Source organism: Solea senegalensis, linkage group LG11 (assembly GCF_019176455.1).
Source record: "Solea senegalensis isolate Sse05_10M linkage group LG11, IFAPA_SoseM_1, whole genome shotgun sequence".
Taxonomy (NCBI): Eukaryota; Metazoa; Chordata; class Actinopteri; order Pleuronectiformes; family Soleidae; genus Solea; species Solea senegalensis.
The window spans coordinates 12,367,093-12,389,113 of NC_058031.1; the positions used below are offsets into that span (position 1 = coordinate 12,367,093).

General features: G+C 40.4%; 3 protein-coding genes across 8 annotated transcripts in view; 1 reads left to right on the forward strand and 2 right to left on the reverse strand.

Moving 5' to 3' along the window:
• Positions 1-22,021, forward strand: part of samd11 (sterile alpha motif domain containing 11) — a 1,171,052-nt gene that overhangs the window by 330,294 nt on the left and 818,737 nt on the right. The gene's annotated exons all lie outside the window — the stretch shown is intronic.
• acvrl1 (activin A receptor like type 1) lies at positions 2,762-11,729 on the reverse strand. 3 transcript variants are annotated; one of them, XM_044038092.1, is made up of 10 exons: positions 11,105-11,729; positions 7,275-7,346; positions 6,503-6,739; positions 6,043-6,245; positions 5,844-5,943; positions 5,611-5,757; positions 5,217-5,492; positions 4,911-5,108; positions 3,778-3,908; positions 2,762-3,509 (listed from the first exon to the last, which is right to left on the reverse strand). In XM_044038092.1, the coding sequence occupies exons 1-10, from the start codon at positions 11,235-11,237 to the stop codon at positions 3,363-3,365; spliced, it is 1,644 nt and encodes a 547-aa protein (XP_043894027.1). In that variant the 5' UTR covers positions 11,238-11,729; the 3' UTR covers positions 2,762-3,362. The 3 variants fall into 3 exon arrangements, with proteins under 3 accessions (XP_043894027.1, XP_043894026.1, XP_043894028.1); XM_044038091.1 differs by having other exon boundaries at positions 6,043-6,248; XM_044038093.1 differs by having other exon boundaries at positions 6,043-6,248; positions 11,086-11,213.
• On the reverse strand, positions 14,584-20,086 carry ankrd33aa (ankyrin repeat domain 33Aa). Its single transcript, XM_044038105.1, has 5 exons — positions 19,691-20,086; positions 17,912-18,237; positions 17,639-17,768; positions 17,421-17,561; positions 14,584-16,749 (listed from the first exon to the last, which is right to left on the reverse strand). The coding sequence occupies exons 2-5, from the start codon at positions 18,170-18,172 to the stop codon at positions 15,920-15,922; spliced, it is 1,362 nt and encodes a 453-aa protein (XP_043894040.1). The 5' UTR covers positions 18,173-18,237; positions 19,691-20,086; the 3' UTR covers positions 14,584-15,919.

The following is a 22,021-nucleotide window of genomic DNA, read 5'->3' on the forward strand; positions in this document are numbered from 1 at the left end:
TCTAGAGATTAAATTTGAGCAAACATGTTAAGTTGCATTTGCTTATACTAATACTTCAGGTTCAATCATGAATTCAAACTTTCTGCTTCTCATTCATTCATTCATTCATTCATTCAAAACTGTATTTGTGGACATTCCAGTGTTGTAATGCAAGTACAAATACTTTGTTACTGTACTTAAATACACAATCCACATATATGTAGCCTACTTTACTTTGTTATTTATATTTCTAGCAACACTTACTTGTACTCCACTACATTTCCTTTAACTATCTTTGTTACTTGTTATAACACTTTTACACATAATCATCAGTCATCATCATCTAACCGCTTTATCCTCCACCAGAGGGTCGCGGGGGGTGCTGTGCCAATCTCAGCTACATCGGGCGATAGGCGGGGTACACCCTGGACAGTTCGCCAGTCCATCGCAGGGCCACACAGATAGAGACAAACAACCATTCACTCTCACACTCACTCCTACAGTCAATTTAGCGTGTCCAATTTACCTAATCCCCACATTGCATGTTTTTGGACTGTGGGAGGAAGCCGGAGTACCCGGAGAGAACCCACGCACACACGGGGAGAACATGCAAACTCCATGCAGAAAGGCCCTTGTTCCAACCGGGGCTCGAACCCGGGTCTTCTCGCTGCAAGGCGAGAGTACTAACCACTACATCACCGTGTGGCCCCTTTTACACATAATGTACTTGTCTAATACTTTTACTTCTAAAACTTAGGTACACTATATATACTTTAAGACTTTCACTTACGTAATATTATAAAAAAGTGACTTAAACTTCTACCAAAGTCATTTTTCTGGTAATATACAAGTATCCCTTTTAGGTACTTTATACAAGACTGTTTGGAACAAACCTGATCTAACCATCCACCCAAGGAAGATAAATCAGAAGACTGATATTGTCTAGCTGGGCCAGTTGTGCAGATGCATGACTCTAATTTAAGCTGCACTAACCTCAACTAGGTTGACTGAGGACTTTCACAGACAATTAGGCTACAGATAATTTCTAAGTGTTCCTCAGAAGTCAGGCAAACTGAGGATAAAAACCAATGTGATTATAGCCAATGGGACTGACCTCATCTCTTATCATGGCTGTAGGTTACAAGGCAACAGAGAAAGAGATTGAAATGATAGGTCTTAGATGCATTCCTGGTAAATCTGGGTCTTTCTGCATTTGTTCTATATTTAGATGGATACCATCCAAAAGTCTTTTTGTTGTTTGTTTGTTGCTCTGGTTTATCTTAGTTTACACAGCAGCCCATGCTTTACATTTTAAGAAAGTTCCACCCACCAGCAGATTTTAGTGAGAAGGTGTAACATTTTGAAAAGTGTTTTGGCTCAGCTTCATTTGCAGGATTTCTCTCTCAGCTGGATACCCAGACAGCATACCCCTCCAACATTTCCAGCTGTCATGGATTGAGAGTGTAGCTCAGGATGAAGTATAGTCAGGCTGTAACCAGGTGCTTTGGGGACTTGTTTTTTTTCCCTTGCTTTTATCACCTGTCCTTTCTGCCAGAACTCTCACTGATCTTTCCCTGGGCCGGGCTGTGTCTGCATACTCTCTCCTCTGTGGCTTTCTATCTGTCCATTATCAGCCCTGTCCAATTTATCTCCCTTATTTCTTCAGTGCACGTCGTCTGCTGAACAAATCCGTCTGCCTCTATCGAGCCATTTGGAATGATCCCACTGTGAAAAAGAATACACAGAGGAGGGAAACAGAGGGAGAAGTGAGATGGGCTTCGGCTCTAACAGACAGGGGGTTTTGGCCTCTGATACTTGAACAACACCCCCAACCCCCCCGCAGTGTTAAAAATAACCAGCTCTTCATCTGACTGACCAGACAGACTGGGGCTTTGAGGGAGTATTATCTCACTGGAGTTTGTTCAACAACCCACCAGATAGACAACACACACACACACACACACACACACACACACACACACACACACACACACACACACACACACACACACACACACACACACACACACACACACAGAGATAAAGGGAGTACAAACACAAGAGATACCAAAAGAAAACAACTATGCACTGATGCAGATGTAATTTTCTTTGTGATGCAGTCTCTACACTTACTTATAATTCATGTCCTCCCCATAGGCTACACCGAATAAAATTAAATAAATCACCTAACTGATTGGTAGTAGTAAAACCAAAATTTTACATACACATGTGTATTTTTAACATCGTAGACTATCTCACAGTTTTCACCTATTGGGGCTAAAATAAGATTTGAAATTAACTTCTGGCTCTGTCTGCACTTTTGCATTCATAACTCAACATTAATTTTAATGTTTATTGCCTTATAATTATTGAGAAAAATGCAGCAAAATAGGCCCTGAACTACTATTCCACCAGTCGACCTTTTCATTGTCTTGTTCAGCTGCTCTGTGTGAAATGTGAGCATCATCTTATCTTTGCCATGTCACAGTTCCTGTGCATACATGTAGATCCTGTGAATGAATCAATCTCTCGTTGTATCCTGCAACTTTGATCTTTGATCACATTTCGGTGTCAATGATTAAATACACGCCTCTGCTTGTTTGCTTAATATCTCAACGGTGATGTAATGCAAATGAAAACAGTATTGCAAAACATTTATGACACAATAACGCTCCCAAAGTAAGAAGCACCTCTGTCAGCAACATGGATCACTGTTTGCCTGTCAACTGACGACCTCTGCTGGCCAATGCTAGAACTGAAAATATCAGTAGAGTACAGCGCAAACCTTTAAAAATACAATTCTTTATTCAACATAGACAGTATCACATGTCTGACATTTTGTTAAACCATAGTGACAAAGTGATGCTACATTAGGCCTATAGACATGTAAAAAATGTGTTGTATAAAAGGATATACAGTGTGTATCAGTGAATAATTAACAATAATATTCCTTTAGAAATATATTTACAATAAACTCAAGGGTGATACAAGACGACGGCTTGAATTCTGTCGGAATATGTACATTTAAATAGATCAATGTGTCTACAAGTGCAGATAATAAATGGCAAGTTTTGTATAAGTTAAATACAGTATGCTTACAGAACAGGTAATGGTAATGGTTTATGGAATATGACATTTGCTGGGGCCTTCATACCCTCATTGGTTTTCCATGTCTTTGGTTATCCATGTGTACATTTGTTTCTGTATATCAAAGCTCCTCCTACTCCTGAGAAGAGTAGAGTATTCTGCAGCAGAAGTGTCTGATCCAAGTTAATTTTAGCTGAACAATACATTAAGACATGTTAAGGATTTGACTATGGTGCAAAAACCCTCTATAGCATTTTCCAACATCCTTTGTCCCTCCTTCATCCCAGTGCTGAAGTCTAAACGTCCTGCTTGAGTTTTTCAATGCTGAAGTCACTGTCGTGGTCCAGTTTGGAGAGCGTCTTCTTCACTCGTAGGGCTGTGAGGCGGGCAGGTGGACTCTGGTACCAACACTCTTTCATGATCTTCACAATGGCTGTGAGAATCTGGACACAAATAACTCATTACCAAAGAGTGTCACATTTATTCATACTTATAATATATGGCAGTGTGGGTGAATCTTCAAGTGTGTCTTTATGTGTCTGTTTGGACATTTTCTGATAAACACCGACTTTGTCAGGACCAGTAGACCTCATGGGGACAAAAAACCTGGTCCTAATGAGGCAGAACCTCATTTGTGATGAACTGTTTAGGGCTGAGATTTGAATTGTGGTTGAGTAAAAGTTAGGGTGTGTGTGGGATCTGATGGCTTACTGGGTGGGAATGGAGCCTGTTGTGAAGACTGGGCCTCTGCTGGTCTACACACACCACCTTCTTCATCTCCTCAAAGCTAGGATCTGAGGGCACCAGGTCAAAGAAAGGCGGACGGTACTCTTCTACAATCCCTAAAACAATACAGAAGAAAAAAAAACCAAAAACAACTCAGAGTGCTGTTTCTCATACATTTAAACTGAACAATAACAAAGAGTCGACCACAGTAATCTTGGTTGTGGGATTTAGTTAGATGGTGAGGTGAAAATATGCAGATAAGTAGATGACTAACAGACCCCGTAAAGTGTTTAATCATTATACATTCTTTAAAACATACATTTCTCTTCATTCAAGGTCTGAAATAGCTCACTTGGAAATGAAGATGGACAGGATCTAGAGGGAAATTTGGAAAGTTAATTTGACAAAACAATAAAGCAGAAAATAAATCAAATCCCATGTGACTTAAAAGACTGGAAAAGAGCCAGAGCATGAAGAAACACGCGCACACACACACACACACACACACACAGGACTCTCATTGACCAAAGCACTATTCCTAACATTAACCATAACCAGATAATGCCTAAGCCTATCCTAAACTTAACCACAATTCATATCTTAGCCCTAAACCTAACCAGTTCTCCATGAGTAATACTGGTCCTGACAAAGTCAGTGTTTATGCCAAAAAAGTACACACAAACACACAAAAGAGCAGGCGGACAAAGTTATGAATGCTTATCTATCTGGACTAAGTGCTTTTGTGCACACTGTGAGTGTGAGTATCGTCTATGTGTATGTGTGCATGCATCTCCAAATTGTGTGCATGGGCATCTGGACAATGTACAAGTGAGTGCTGACACCAGATAAGACTGTTTATAATTACTGCAGTGCTAATCATGAGAGAGGATAGTAGAGACAGACACAGACTGGGAAAACACTGGAGTGCTGAGAGACATGGGACTAACTGCCTCTTATGTTTACACTATCTGCTACTAGACGGTCAGTTATAACACGATTCGTGAAATACATCAACCTATAAAATACACATTGACAAACACTGTACATCCTCACCGTAGCATCAAGTTTAGTTTAAAAAAAACCCCCACAACTTCCTTCTTAGGTTGTTGCCTTTTTACCATTGACAATAGTCCTGCGGGTAATTTCCCAGAAGACCAGGCCCAGGGCCCAGATGTCTGTCTGCTTGTACGATTCAAAAACATCAGTACGAATGGTCTCATCTAGCACTTCTGGGGCCATGTAGCGCTTGGTCCCCACACGGGGGTTGTTGCCCACGTCGAGGTAGTCATGGGACTGAGAGTGTATCACAGCTAAACCTGAGGAAACACAGAGCACAGACATTAATAATCAGTGAAATAAAGTGTTGAAAGTTGTGTCTCTATGTAATTAAAATTCTAGTATGCTTACTTCAACAGAGCACTCACCTAGATCAGCAATACAGCACTGTCCATTCCGCTTTACCAGGATGTTTCGGCTTTTCAGGTCTCGGTGGGCAATGGCTGGCTTTTCCTGGGAGCTGACAATCTCAGTGTGGAGGTGGACCAGACCACAAGCCACAGACAGGCACATCCTCAGACAGCTCTCCGGCTCCAAGTTGCTGTATTGCAGGAAGTCATAGAGTGAACCCAGCTCATGAAAGTGAGTGACGAGCCACAGCTGGGTGCTGGAGTTCTTGGATGTCATATCAGAGGCTATAAAACCTAAAAGCCAAAAGAGAAGACAGCTGTTTGAACATTTGCCTTTGGTTGCTGATTTTTAAAAATGTCAGTGCACATTCTCTCTGCAAAGGAAAAGCATGACGAGCATCTCCAGCCGTACCCAGTATGTTGTCGTGTCGCAGCTGAACAGTATTGTAAATCTCAGTCTCTCTGAACCAGGACTGTTCATCCCTAGAGGAGAAGATCTTAACAGCCACACTTTCCCCCATCCAGGTCCCCCTCCATACCTCACCATACCTGCCTTTACCTGCGGATATAATGTCATTATTACACCACTGCAAAGTAATACAAATACAGTTAAGCAGCACAGATGTGGTGAGGAAAATGACTGACCAACACACTCAACTAGTGAGATTTGTCTGGCCATGGTCCTTTGAACTAGATAGGGCAGTCCTGTCCCACTCCCTGATGTACAAAACTCATCAAATATATCCTGAAGACAAAAGCAAAGATTATCAACTTATGAAGTCTTAAAAACCTGAACATCTCTTGATAGCATTCTATCTCACATCGGACATTAAACATCTCTTACGCCATATGTGGGGTCATCTCCATTGGGGACCTTGAGCATGGTGACGTCATGTTCTTCCGCATTTCTCAGTCTGCAGTGTGTGTGTTTGAAGTGCAGGAACAGCACCAGGCCACACACAATGCTAACCGTGATGAGCAGCAGCAAGGACAAAGTGATCCACAGCTCGGGACGAGTGGGTTCTGGGGACGCTGTCGTCGTCACTCCTTCTGGACACACATTAACATTAAGAGACACACATTTTACAACACTGAGCTGAAGTTTCACCGCTCAGTTATTTTTGATAGAAAAGCCAACTGACTGACAAACTGACCACAAGGGGGAACCAGTTACTATTTCAAGGGGGGCTTTGAAATGACACAGAACGTGTATTGAAATAACAACTAAATCTATCAAACAAATTCTTCCCAGTTACGTCGTTGTAATGCTCAGATATTGTAAAGCAATTATTGTGGGTACTGACTAATAACTGGAGGTGGTGTGACTTCGGTGTTGCACAAGTTCTCTCTGCAGCAGTAGACAAAGAATCCCTCAAAGGAGCCGGAGCACTGCTCCCTGAAGTGGGTTTGGGAGAAACAGCCTCTCTCCTCGTTGCCGTGCACCCAGGTGTAGAAACAGATGTCTCCTCTGCATGTCCCGTTTGTGCATGTGTTTTTTCGATTCTCGCATGTACAAAGCAGCTTCTCATCATCTCCGGTGTCTGAAACACAAGGAAACACACAATAGGTAATGTTGATAGCGGGGAAAGCACACACATATGCTCACACAGGCAAAAAACCAAATTATTGTGTTATGTAACCATAACAACTTAAATATTCAGTGATCATGTTTAGTAATAAAATAATACTGTAATTGTATAAGACCATGGATTCCTTGTAGGGAAATCAGTATTAATAATATCAGTATTAATACAGAGCAAGTGTGTTGACCACGTTTCCTGACAGGCACAAAATCATTTTTAGAAACACTTAGATGAGCGTGGCTGAGTGGTTAACCAGGAGAGGTATTTTTGGTTTGAAATTGACATGAAAATGACAGTGGCGCTTGTCATTTCCTTGCTCTTTCCCCACATTTTCCTGTCATCAGTGTCTTCACTGTAACTTCCATCTTCACTGTCCTTATTGCAGTAAATCCCCACACAACAGGAGATTTGATTAAATGGAACAAAGTAAACGCTCTGCAACAATAAACACCCTTAAATCTCCTAAGTCTTCTCAATCTAATTGTTCACTCACTTGCATGGATGGTAGAGGCCAACAGGAAGACTCCAGCTAACACCACTGTGAGTAGAGCAGAGCTTCCCATCTCTGGGAAACAAAAATGACAACATTTAATACAAATAAAACGAAAAGTCAGACTGTTAAGTTGAAAAAACAAGGTCATTTTTGCAGTTATGTGTCTGAATATGGACTGTAGTTTAAGGGACCGAGCGCTGGGTAAAGCCAGTTCTTTGGCAGAGGAAGTAATGAGGTCAAAAACAACAGTCCGAGGGCCCTGTCTGTCTGACTGTGTTGTAATTGCATAGAGTGGGAAAAGGGGGCTTAGGGGAAGGAGACTGGAACAGCACTCCAGCCTGTTTGTGTGTGTGTGTATGTGTGTGCACCGACTGTGTGTGGCGCTGTGCAGCCCTGTCGCCTCCTGCACTGCACTGCTTGCAGAGTAAATATTGATGGCTGTGTTTCCTGCCATTGAGTGGCCCCACCCGGCTGGCTGGCGAGACTCAGGACTGCTCATTGTTTAGGGGCTTCACTGCTGACAGTCACGCAAGCAGGAAGGTTGAAGCACACTCTGTAGTCTGTAGCTTAAAACTCAGGTGAACAAAAGCACTTTCTATTTACTTAGAAAACATAGTCTGTGAAATATCTACTGAATAGATGCTGTGCTGTATATTTTACTGCTGCCTGTGCTCTGCTTAACATGAAGAAGGCCAACATGTATATTATAAACGTATTCATTTATGTATTCATAATACTTGATCTCCTTTTTAATCTTCTAATGCTTCCAATTTCCTTTATGTGATGTTGATCAATTGGTATTAATTTCTTTCAAGTCTGCCTGTGTTGTTGTCTAAATGTTTCTGTGCAACCCCTCATATCTTATTTGTGTATGAAAAGTGTTAAAAAAAAAAAACCATAAAAAGTGCCTTTGCTACTATTGATTTATTCAAAAATACTTAAAAGATAAGTGGCCAAACAATAACCTAAGCAAAGTCCCTGAGTAATTTTTAACCATATTTTTTTAAATTATAGTTCAATCAATTCCTTTCTTGTTAACCAGTGGACATCTCTGCATCCAAGGCCAATGTCTTCATCAAAATGTAGCAGCAGGACTTTTTCTATCATTTCTTATATAAATGCTAATGTTGAAGAGGTGGTGAGAGTTAGGGACTGTTCAGTTTGCTAATGTGTTATCATTTGATATATATCAGACTCTGCACTGACCCAAGTTGGGTTATGAGGGCTGAAGACTCAAGTGAGACAGTTGCCACAGAGAGGAACTGAAGTCCAACAGGCATGTGACGCGGTGCATTGTCCACAGAACAAGTCAAATAAGTCAAATTCTTTTGCCTCAAAACTAGGAAAGGCACAAAAGAGTTGGATTCACTTGTGTTGGCCCACTGTCAACCACAGGATTTTCAGCTCTGTTATTGGTTATACAGATACATGGTATTTAACAACACTGGTACATATAGTGGCCTGTCTCGATGTTTTGTGGCTGGGTGCACGAGTTTCTATTTTCATTTACAGTAAATCCCTTTGCCCCTTGTCAGCTTGGTTTGGCACCAGTGCCCCCTGTGGCCCTCATGTGGAGGATAAAAGGTAGAAACACACTAACACTCATATTCTTAGTAAATTATATTTAATCTATTAACACATACTGTATTTCACCAATTTGACTATTTGACTGTTATTTGTTCCAAATCTTACAAAACATATGAGTATAATATGCACACAGGACCATACTGTGACTAACCTGAGGAAATAACACCTGGGCTATTGTTTCATGCAAGTGTGAAGTGCATGTTTTACCATTAGCACCGCAGACAACATGTTTCACAGCGAGTAAACCTTGAACTGCACACATCTGGTAGCAGAACTTGCACCTGTCAGCAAAAACTAAGGATATCCTCTTTCAGTTTTAATGCAGCTTGATATTTTAAGTACAGGAAACTTCATATTGTCTTTGTTTAGATTAGACTAAGTCAAGAGGAATTAGAGGTGTACGGTTCTTTAAATGTTTAAACGACATTGAATTCAAGCATTTACATGCAATACCTGGCTATCTTGAAAATGTTTTAAATGATTGTGGCAAATCAAATGTAAAATCTCTTACAGTACATGTTGAGTAATCTCAAATCTACTTGAGAAATCTTTATGAATTTCAACTCTGGGGCTCCAGCTCAACTGAGGAGAACTTTGCAGAAACCACAAGCAAGTAAAGAGCACTTCCTGTAGCATACAGATTAAATGGCAGTGCGGTTAATCTGTGGGTCCAGTGGAATAAGAGCATAATCACAACTCCACCCACAGAAGAGAAAAAACTTATTCTCCATGGAGGAGAACAACTGTGTCTCATTTATATCGTTTTAGGGCCCTGACATCTGAGACCACAGTAATCGTGTCCTCCATCATGGCGGCCTGGCTTCAGACTCCAGCACAACTCCTATATCTCTCCCTTGTTTGTCTCTTTTCTGTGCAATTTTCAACTTGCACTACCCAAGGGGGCATGATCCAGCGTCATCTCTTCCTCTCATCTGCAGAGCAGGAGGCAAATCTCTCATTCCATCTGGGTGACTGCGTGGTTTGTGGTTGCATTGCTGTCGCCAACAAAGAATCAATTGAGCACCCAAAATACTGTGGAAAATCTGTTACTGATACAATGTCTATCAAGTGATTATAAATGAATAGATTTCACCAAGCAGCATTTAAAAATGCTTATCCGCTGTATGTTTTCAGTGGTTAAAAAACCCGGCCCAACCCTGTTATTCAGTGAATGTGACCGTCTGCTTGTCGCAGCGACAGACTGATTTTATCTTCATTCTGCAGACAAAACTAGGCCTGGCATGTTTTTTTTGTGTGTGGCTCATCTGCATGGTTTCATATTTGTGCACATACCACATTAACCACATGTGGTGTGGGAAGACAAACGTTATATACACATATAGGAAAAAGGTAAATGGAAAGAGTTCATGTTATTTCCCTCACAACGTGACCTATAGTCCAATAGGTCAAATGTCGCAACCCTGTGTTTGTGTTTTTTACTGAATCATCTTTTTTTAAAACAGAAAAATACCAATATCAGTACTAAAATACAATAACATAACCCAAAAATAATTGTATTTTTGCTGTAAAATATTCTAATTTTAAAGTCAATAAAATACTATATTGTAAACAAAGTATTAAGTATTAGTATTATCTTAACTTAAGCGTGAAACTGCTCCTAAGCGACGTGTTTTACAAAGGGTTGAATGAATCAAATCACTCCCCAAACAAGAAGCCAAATAATCAGAGAACCTGCTCTATTACATGAAAGAAGCACTATTGGCAGGTGATTTAGGAATCTAGATTAGATAAATAATCTGTCGATGGATGCAGCCCTAATCATTGTCTATGCTAAACATATTTGGCTTTATTTGTTCATCAATCTAACATGTGACAGGAGCTATAAGATAGATGCAGTAATGTGTAAACATTGATAAAGTATTTTAGTTAACCAGTGTAGTAGTAATCTAGTGTTAATTTAATGCATCAAAAACAGTGTAAGATCACCACAGCTGAAAAAAAAAAAAACCCGAAAGATAAAAACGTATTTGGTGCATTAATGAGGATTATTTTGGACTAAAGTTTTAAATCTGACACAGGTTCGAACATGTGTCTCTGGGTCAGGCAGGTCAATCTTTGACACCTGCTGGTTCACTCCTGTGAACATGTGGCCGTTGAAAAGTGATGAAGAAGTTCACATTAAACCAGCACAACACAACGTTTACTGTAAAGAAGGAGAATCAGTGTGAAACACACACACACACACACACACACACACCTGTACCTTTTATCTCTGTACTCGCCTTCTTGACGCAAACGCCTCTCGTCTCCCACATCACAGTGTCTTTGAAGAGTCCATCCGTGGCCCACGTCTTGCGAACTAATGGAAGTCGTTTCAGCTGCTACGTGTACAACTTTCGAGCGGCTCAGCTGCATATGTTTAACCAGGAGAGAGTCCACATCCTTTTTCTGCGTTTTCTAACGACCAACCCGCCGTTTTTGTGAGGACGTCGTATCGCTGCTGCTGCTGCTTTCTCCTCTCTCTCTCTCTCTCTCTCTCTCTAGGCTTCAACACAAACGAAGAGGAAGAAGTGAAGAATGATAATGCTGATTAAAATCAGGACCTGGCAGCTGTGTCTTGACAGAAATGTACTATCTCATCTCATCTGGGTTCAAATCTGCGCTGATTAACCGAGACGAACCGTCGTCGTCGGTTCGGATCCCAGTGGCGGCTCCACTAAGTCCGGACCCAGTAAATAAGTTAGTAAGTAAGTAAGAACTAAGGGTCTCCGTTGTCGTCCGTGTTCCTGATCTGAAGTTAAGATTGCCGATTAATTTTTTTAAATGGCATACAGTTTTTGTCCCACCCCTTATTGTCCCGCACACTCTGCTCTGGCTGGAATGTGTTCTCATAGCGGTTTTCCTGTTGCCTGTTAAACCTCTCATTTTCCCTTTTCCCCTGTGGACTGGAGTCTGCACTGCACTGACAAGAATGTGACCCCACACACACACACACATAAAATAACACTTCTTTAACAAAGAAAGAAGCCACTTTGTATTTTATTTGTTTTTTAATCAATAAGTCCAGAAACTGAACTGTTTCAACACAAAAACAGTCAAATTTGTATTTTTTAAAGTGCTTTTATGATCTTGTCACAAAGCTGCTTTACACGTAACTTTTAACATTCACCCATTCACATCCATACAGTGTTGTAATGAAACAAAGTACACATACTTTGTTACTGTACTTAAGAACACAATTCACATATCTGTATCTTTGTCACTTGTTACTACCAAATACAATCAGAAGAAGAAGAAGAGTTGGTAATGGTCTGTATTTATATTTATAGAGCTTTTTTAGTCTTGATGACATCTTTCATACCCACACACATAGACTAGTAGAGCCAGGAATTGAAGCCACAACCTTCCAGTGAAAGACAACTCGCCCTACCACTGAGCTACCATGGCTCTATAATGACTACCAAAGTCATTTTCTGGTAAGATACTTGTACTTTTAGGTGAGCACTGAGCCTATTTTTTAGATCTCTGAATGCATATTTCATACTCATAATAAAATGAGTTTATTAGGTTTATTTGAATATTTTTGGTGTCATAGTAAAGGAAAAAATTGTGGGATTTGTTAAGATGTAAATAAATATCAGCGTAAGTATTACTGATGAATGATGACAATGGGTTGCATTCATACAGCACATCAATGCGCCCTGCTTACTCTACCACACAACTTATCTATCATACACATTCCCATCAGGAGCAACTTGGGGTTGAGCGTCTTGTACAGGGATCGACCGCAACTTTTAATTTGAGAGATGACTCACTCGATCACAGATCCACTGCTTTCCCAAGGTAAACCTGCAATAGGACCGATTTTTGGGAGCAGTCAAACCAAAGTCTGATCACAACCAGGGATGAGCTGATATGATAATTAGGATCAATAATAGTCAGGTATTGACAAAATCACTGGCTTGATATAAGGAAAAGTAAAATGTGAAATCTAATTCAAAAAGTCTTCAAATGTTTTTAATATACGTTTAAAAACCCAGATGTTCCAAGTGACATATGCGGCCATATCTGAACTATATATAGTCACCAGGAGGCAATGAATTGAATGGAAGTCTATGGGACAAGTTCTCACATTATAATGGCAGTAAACATTTTCCTGAGGAGTTAATGGTTCAGATCTTAGTCAAGATGTTTTTTTGTAAATTATGTTCCCATATAGAAGACAACAGACAATAAAGCACAGCATGTATAACATGTATAACATGTGCGTTTTGCATGATAATTTGTCCTCAGTGAAATGATTAAAGTCATAAAAGACACATTTCAGACCTCACCAAGCAAATCTACCATAACACTCCAGCTCCAAAGATATACAGGTTAGAGTATTTTAATCAGATAATCAAAACTGACAGCAGGTGTGAATGGTTGTTTGACTCTTTTTTTTGTTGCTCCTGGTCTGCACAGTTTTGAGGGACGTTAAGATCCATCTTTTCCTGCTAATTCTTTTCCAATGGAACTACAAACATGATGTTCAAGTAACTTACAGCAGCTGTAGCATTCATAGTATAAGTAAATAAAGTACTATCTCTTGCTATCTCTTAGATCCCAGAGACACCCAGCTGTATGGAATCACTTCATTCAGCAGAGCCAGAGAGCGATGTCTTCATGTCTGTAGAAAGTTACCCTCCTTTTTCTCAGGCTCTGTAATCTCTTAAGTTTTTGGCTTTTGACTGCTCACACAGCTGGGAGCGCTCACATTAGCTGTCATATAGAAAACAGAGCACACTGTTGTTCATTTTAAATCAGCATTTATTCCCCCTGTTTTTCCCCTTCTGCTTATCTCTGTATTTGAGAGAGTTACTTGGTCCTACACCCTGAAGGTTTTTCCTAAGAAACCCTTATTTGTTGCTTTGGGAATATTCCCAGAGATCAACCTCTGTACAATATGATCTAGTCTGTGTCGCAACAGACCTACTTAAAGTTCTACAGGTTTCTTTACTGAACTCTAGAGAGGTCTTTATTTTAGAGCTGACCCCAAGTTCCTCCTCCCTGAGAACAGGAAGTGAGCAAAAAAACAGAAAATATAATGTGTCAAATGTCCAGAAAAATGTGCTTCTGTTTTTTTTAGGTTTGTGGTGGCTCTCGCTTTTGTTGACATATTCTTCTGTTGCCACACACTGTTGCCACACACCCAGTGTACATATGTATGTATATATATATATATATATATATATATATATATATATATATATATATATATATACATACATACATATATGTTACAGGTTGGATTATTAGTTCAAATGCAACCATAATCTGTTGACATGACACATGAAAAAAAGACTTCCGAAAAGCTGCTGCCAACAATGCCATCTGTTGTCTGACAAACCTTAGGCAAACCTATTGTCTGCTGCTGCTGCTGTTAGCATTAGCAATCCCCTCCTTCCTCCCTTAGTCACTTCCTTAACATGTTTGGATAAACAGACTAACTCCACGATCAGAGAGAACCACCTCTTTGTGGTATTCTCAGATCCCTTAAGAGTCTCTATATCACACATTTTAAGGCATTTCACTGACATCGTCATACTTTATTTGTATTTCATCCAATTCAAATCTCTCAGAGTGGTGCAGGATTTCTATTTCTGTTTCCAGTAGTGTACACCTCTAAATGTTTATTATATATTATACATAACTACACTGTACAGTAACACACTATTGTGCTGTAGTATTTCCAGCGTGTAGTAAGGACCAAGCTCACATGCAAAGGTCAGTTATTTTATTCCAAAGCTTGGATACAAACACATGTTCTCTCTCACACTTAATAAAGATTTTAAAAATACAATTATACAAACAATCCTCTACGTTTTGACACAAGCAACAGTGTATAAGTTACATTTCCTCTGATCATTCTAACACATGTACAAGTACGTTCATAACAAGCATGTTTCTTGAGGGTTAGTGTGTGATGTCCGTAATATTTTTAAGCAAGGGTTTTTCCTGAGAAATGTTATGTGCAAATGTAACTTAGTAGATGTGAGGTTTGTCATTGGTTTGGTTGTGGTGTCAGTACAGAAAACACAAAGAGAGTGAGACTAGTTCTACCAGTGTTCAGTTTTTCCTCATAATCACACAAAATGTTGGAAACATACTGTACATCTCATGCTCCCTGTATTCTGTATTTCCATGTTCACATAATTCACCTGCCACTCATCAGTCAAATACACCTGGTAGATCGATGCTACATATTGTGATGACCGTCTTTAAAAAGAAAAAAAGAGAAGAAGTGTTGACTGTTTAAAACATCTTTTTATAAATGTATATAAATCATGACTTTTAATGTTCAGTAAATCAGACAAATAAAAAGTAACTTTGCTCTGATGGTGGGGTTCAAATGACTGCAGGAAATGTGCACTCAAGTGCTCTAGGGATTTTTCTTCTGAAACAGCTGTTTTGATCAAAAGCTATGATTCACTTCCTGTGTGTGAATTATCAAATCCCCGTCGAGTAAATTCATCCCACAGACATGCACTGGTATAATAGAGAGGTTACAGCTTATCATTGAAATGAGCACTGGTGAAATTGTTGTCTCAGTTTTGAAGTAAAGAAAACATGATATCCATAGTCACAAATTCAGCAAACACTCATTGATGATCATCAAAGTGAATTGTGTTTTTCTGAGGACGGTAGCAACTTTTCCATTTGTTTGGTTTGCATTGCTCATGAAAACTAAAACTAAACTAAGTACTATAAGAACTGAACCATAGCTCAGTTCCTCCACCTTAGTGGAGTGATGTACTTTCATATCTCCATGAAGCATCATCTCATCCACAGGTCAGGTGCATAAATAAGCTCCAGAATAAATAAGCTTCATATAAATATATCTACATGAATATATCTCCATCATTATTTTCACATGATATAACTATAATCTAAGTGGCTCCACTTGTCTCCTGTTCATCCCAAACCAAGTTCCAATCCATTATAACGTTTAATTGTAATACTTGTTTGGAAGTTCCCTTTCCCTCGGGGTCACTGTTATTACTCATCTCCCATGTTTGAGATAATCACAGTGATATTCTTTGTTAGAAAATGCAGCCTCAGTTTTTGCTCTTTGAACGTTTAGACCCTTTAGATTTTTTGTCTTGCTCTTTTTTCTTTTCCTTTTCCTGTTTTTTTCTCTCTCTCTTTTTCTCTTCTTTGGCCTCCTTGTATTTCCAGACAGGAGGCTCGAGGAAGCCCTTATCTCTTCTCTTCTTTTTCTCTTTTTTTGGAGTAGGCTCCCCAGATTTGGTTACTTCAATCTTAGGAATACAGCCTGAGGGGAAGATGCTGTTCCTGTGTGCCATGCTGCGAGGAATGAAGCTTCTCGTGCCACCCGAGGGCATGCTTTCCCTGCGGCTTGAGTCCTGGCAGCAGGAGGTCAGGGATACAGAGGTGGCTGACACTGCAGGAGGAGAAGCTGAGGTGATGGAGCCATTAGTGTGGGATATTATGCTTTCCTCCAACTCTTTGCTGCTGTGTCTTTCAAGCAGTTCAGGAACGGCAAACCGTCGCTTGCCAATTTCTGGAGGGCTGTTGGGGCAGAGGGGACGGCAGCCAGTGGCTATCAGCGGGCTGTGGATGCTTGTGGTCATTCGCACCATATGGTCCATCACCCCATTGTCTTGTGGGTCGTGAGGGAAGCTGAAGGTAAGGCTGTCTTTTAGACGCTGCCTCAGTTTCTGACTAGCTGTTTTGGGGGCTGTGGCCTTCTCCACCAGGTGCTTCAGCTCAGGCCAGTCAGGACTGTAGCTTGTGCAGAACTGCTCGGCGATAGGATGAGCTTGCAGGCGGCGTAGTCTGTTTAGAGTCTCAAACCTCCCAGTCCTCAGGACCCAATCCTTCAGTCCTCTCCCTTGGAATTGGTCCATTGCATTGATATCAGCACCTGTATGTGATAAGTGTGAAAAAAGTCATTGTTATATGATGTGACACCTGAGGAAATCAGTCCAGTGATTCCACCATGAAGCTTCTATTGATATATGCGTCACTGGGTAACTGTCACTAACATTTCACGCCATTCCTGAGTTTTAGAAACAATAAAGGATAAAAAATGCACTTAGTTAAAACAATATATTACCTCAGGTCACCATCCTGCTGCAGATTCAATAGGTGTAAATATATTTACATGTTTTATGACATGTTCTGACATTCTTTCCCTTTCATAAGTTTGGAACATTTATGTTGTCCCTGCAGTCCAACTGTACATGAAATGACCTATGTTTTACAGGTTTATGATTTTGATTTGAGAATTGAAAAGGTTTACATGCTGCAATCTTCAAAAGTAGCATTTAAAAACTGACCTCATGCCTCTTTTCTCTCTTTACCTGAAGCTTTTCTAGTGACACGGAAACAAGCAAGGAATGCACACGAGACGTTTCAGTCTATTTGTGAGCAATGGGTCCCTCTGTGTGGACAGGACTATAGGACTTTTTAAATGACCCATAAAGTTACACGATAAACTAATTATACACAGAATCCTTTATGATTAAGGGGAAGGAAATAACCATCAATAATACAGGCATTTAAAGTTTCTTACAGTGAGTGCCATAACCCTACCATGCATCAGCAGGGCAGACACACACTCCTCTCTGCCCTGTAGGCCTGCCTTGATGAGGGCAGTGAAGCCACGTGGATCCCTGACCTCAGTGTCCACACCAGAATAGAAGTTGAGGATAAAATTCAGAATAGTCACGAAGCCTGAAACGAAACAGAAAAACCTTAAATTCAACTTGTTGAACAAGATGTTGAGTTTATTTGTTTGACTCCAAACATACCTGCTTGAGCAGCAATCATGAGAGCAGTGTTGCCATCATTGTCTTGGTGGTTGACGTCTATAAATGGACATTTGTGCAGCATTGTGACAATATCAACGAAACCCTTAACCACAGCCAACATCAGTCCATTCTGCCAGGGAGCAAGCAACAAGATTCACCTTTATTAAACTTACGTGCACCCGTTAACACAGCATGTGCTTGTTGTGTGCATTTATATACAGATATGTTGTCATATCCTAGTCTGTTTCCGGGAGGAAATTAACTTATTCTCACCCTGGCATTGATGTCCAGCTCCATGGCCTCTTCTTTAGTGAGGCCTCGCTCCAGTATCCTGCGCAGGGACGAGGAGTCATTCCTGGCACAGGCCTCGTACAGTGTTTTAGCTGGCTCTGTATGATCCTCATCTCTGTCATAGTCAGGAAGCAATGAGTCATCAGAAAACACGCTGTCCGAGTCAGAAGAGTCGTCCAGGAGGAGCTCTGAGTCCTCGGATGGGCCTTCCCCCAGGTCGGGGTCATCGTTTGCAGTGGCCATTGGACCCCCTCCACTCTGCCCGGGGATCACACCTGGGTGTCAGGTCTGCTGTGCACTAACTGCATCTGAAATAGAAAAAATATGCACAAAAGAAACAAATATTAATTTTCCTGCATTTTTTCCTTCAGTCGTGCAACAGCTTTGCAAACTAAGTAGCTGAAGGGAGTGTGGGGAGGGTGTGACTTCACACAAATCAGATTAAGAACTCCACCTCGACACATATGTCACTAAAAGAGCATTTTGTTTTGTTCTCTTCAGTTTAGAAAGGCGCATGCTTTCTTCTTCTCCTCAAAATGAACACCTCACACTCGTTCAGGTGGGACCGCAAGGCTAACAACAAAACACTGGCATCTTCTGAAGTCGGCGTGTTGAATAGCCCTGACTTGAGAGGGCCTTGCCTGTAAGACGTGATGCCTAAAGTGGATGAGGAGTTCATCTCTCTTCAGCTCTCTTTTTAAAGCGACTGATCCATAAGTCTGTGATTTACAAGATAGCTACGCTGCCTGTGCAACTTTCCTTTTGCCCATGCTTGTTCACTGGCTCAGTCCATTACGGAACAGATATCACTGTTATGCTGATTTATACTCAAATGTTTAAAATGGTACAAGACATACAAGTACATAGTGCAGCAATGATCAAGTGTGCAGAACCCTAGTGTATGAAAGTAATGTGAGTGAAGGCCAAGTAGCAGGAGTGTACAGTATATGCTGAGAAAGGGCATATTGTTCCAGAAGCAATGGAAGGTCAGGCGAGTGACAGCATCTGTCATGGTGTTTTAACTGTGTCATACTACTCTGCAGCACAACTACAGTGGGCTAACCAGCAGTTTATTGGTAAAGGGGACCCCAGACAAACTAGATGTTTCTAAGGGCAAAGCTAATTGGGATTTTAATAAATCAACAATAAAGATGAAAAACATTCATACACTTTGTCATGGAGCCAGCTGAGACTGAGGATGGAATAGACTAATATTTGGAAGGAGCTCCAGATGTGACCAATAGTGTTTTAAAAGTCTGTGCAACTCTGCAAAAAACAAACACACCTGCCAGCTCTTTCCAGTAAGCCGTAAAGGTTTTTTTTCTTTGCCCTGCATACACCATTAAGCACAAATGCACACAGGCAATTGTTTGCACAGAATTACACCCAGCGATAATTATATGTAAATGCAAACTTTAGAACAACATTAGATAACATAATTAGAGTAATAGCCTTAAATAGAACTGCTCGACTCCTTTAATCCCACAAACACATGTTTCTGATTTTAATTGTGTTTTTTTTGCATATTATAGAAGCTCATAACCAATGCTAATTTCCTTTTCCTTTCTCTGTCTCTGCACAAACACAGAAAGCAAAGCCAAAGTGGCCTGCACTTCTGTTGAGCAACACCCTGCAATGTGAAATCCTGCTTCTCTTAACTGTGAAGTAAAGTTGTAAAATAAATGTAACCGTTTATATGTCCATAAAATTCTTATAACAAATAATAATAATGATAATAATGATAATATTAAAATGTCTCACTCCAAAACATTCCAGGAAGTGTTGGTCCTCTTCTCTCTCTCTCTCTGTCTGATGTTGCTCTCGGTTGTTAAAACATCAGCATATTTGACTTCCTCTCTTCTTGTTGGCACTTGGTAAAAACGGGTTCATTTTAAAGTTTACCAAGCTAACCCCAGCTGGACCCCTCTCCCACCCTCCATCTCTCCTACTGGCCAGAAAGGTTGCCTCATCAGCCAGCAATCTGTCCATGTCCCAACATAGACTCTGCTGCCCTAAGTCAGGCAACATGCTCTCTTCCTCTCATCCTTATTACAGAAGATTTAGGGATTAACAGAAAGAAACAGGCAGCAGCCAACCGTGCTCCCCTTACAGTCTGTCGAGTTAGTCTGCTCTTAACTTCTCCTCTCTCACTCGTTTCAGAATCTGTCCATTCACAGCTTTATACTGCCCGCAGTTATGTCAGAACAAAACTGCTACAACTTTCCAATGAGGTGCTGTGACTAAAACACTGTTCTGTTGTTGAGTAATTTCCAGAGTAATTTCAGTCTGTGCCTGTGAGATGTGGGGGCAGCCCCCTGGGTTTGTTTGCTGGGAACAATAATCATACTCTGACTGCTGTTGTTCAAGCCTGGGGGACTTTGATTGTAATGACACACAGCCATGCACATGCACACGGATGCTGCAAAATTTGTAGAAAGCCACTGATCAATATAAAAACAAAGTGGAAATGGAAACAGCCTCTTTGTCTAGTCTATCTATAATTTACTGTATGTTTCAGTTCTCTCATTCAGTCCATATTTGTTGACTGGAAGCATTAACAGTGATTTTCCCCCCCACATTAATTGACCCTTAGTGGTCACTTGTAGGTGCACTCTTGGTCAATTGCAGTGGCAATAATACACAACTCCTTATATGACATCCTGGGGGTATATGTTTATATTACATTACGTTTATATTACAAAGCGTGGAGTCGAACTTGCGACCATTGTGACCACGATGTCTTTCGTACACAGTGTGCCGGTCTTAACCACTGAGCCACTCCAGCATTTATAGGTGGTCATAATTGTGCAAAAGTCAGAAAATAGAACATTTCCCTTGTATTTTTTGTTCATAAAAACGAGCCAAGTGAACTTTGAACTATGACATCTTTCCAATTTCACAATTTTACAATTTCTTTGGGGACTTCTTGCTGAGGTGTGTTTATACAGTTGGTGAAAATGAAAAAATCAGTTGTACTAATTAATCACACTAGTAGTGTTTGTAAGTGAAAATGCCGATTATAAAAAGGATATAAGACTCTATATTGCACATTCTTACAGCCTCTGTATAACATAGTAGTGAATAAAAACAGCCTAAATGCTCTGTGTTCTAAGGGCTGTAACCAAAAACCTTTTGTTTTTATGAGAACACAGAATAGAATTAGTGTGTCAACAGGTTTATTCATAGTATCAGTGACTCAGCCATACTGTGTTACATAGGTGCAAATTAACAGATTAACCCTCATATTGATGGAGTTATGCCAGTGGCCGACTTGTGAATGTAGTCGTGGTTATGCAACTGCTTTCTCACTGTGAGAGAGATGAACACTGCCCCCCTCTGATGCAATAGGGATTTGCAGTTTTCTTTTTGGACGTGAGGCTGGTTTGTGCCGTGAATTCCCACAAGATATTCAGACACACTCACATTTAAAATAGCCACAGTACACTGTCGCTTGTAGCTGCTGTCGCCACCAAATAAATCTACACATGACTAACAAGGCACGTCTTGTCTTCTTCTTATTGCAGTATCAGTCATATCAGTCACTTTAGACTCCCACTCCAAAGCAATTTGATTTACACTATTACAGCTGCTTAAGAGTTTACCAGAGAAGTTGTTGTTATCAGCCAACAGAATAGAAAACACCTCCATTCCCATCAAATTCCCCAACCACGTCCTCATTCAGTGCTAACTTGAAACCATCAGATTGAAACATCACTTTTGACCCGTTACTTAAACGGTGCTATGTTTAGACACAAGGCCTGAGGTGGGCCTGACTCCTAACTGATATGAAACACAGGAAGAGGAAAAAAAATGACATGCTTAGGGCAGAGATTTCTAGCTTGTGAAGCCAAAAGAGAAATGAAGTTGACAGGAAAGGGAAGTCTGTTTGGCACAACAGGGTGGAGTAGCGGTGTATGTGTGCTTTTGTAACTTTTCCTTTATCCTTTGAGATACACAATCATCTCTCTGTTGTACCAGATGAGGGCAGCATAGCACACATTGCAGTGCACACTCAAAACATGACTTTTTTTTGTTTATTTTACAGCACAAAGCCACTGCTCTATTATTTTTTTTCCAAGAAAATATACCAGG

Coding starts and splice junctions, on each gene's coding strand:
- ankrd33aa (XM_044038105.1), bottom strand. CDS start 18,172: ATGGCCACTGCAAACGATGACCCCGACCTGGGGGAAGGCCCATCCGAG. Junction 17,769..17,911: donor AGCTGGACATCAATGCCAGG/GTGAGAATAAGT, acceptor GCTCCCTGGCAG/AATGGACTGATGTTGGCTGT. Junction 17,562..17,638: donor CATGATTGCTGCTCAAGCAG/GTATGTTTGGAG, acceptor GTTTCGTTTCAG/GCTTCGTGACTATTCTGAAT.
- acvrl1 (XM_044038091.1), bottom strand. CDS start 11,237: ATGCAGCTGAGCCGCTCGAAAGTTGTACACGTAGCAGCTGAAACGACT. Junction 6,249..6,502: donor CACACCACCTCCAGTTATTA/GTCAGTACCCAC, acceptor ATGTGTGTCCAG/AAGGAGTGACGACGACAGCG. Junction 3,510..3,777: donor ACAGGCTCCATTCCCACCCA/GTAAGCCATCAG, acceptor ATTTGTGTCCAG/ATTCTCACAGCCATTGTGAA.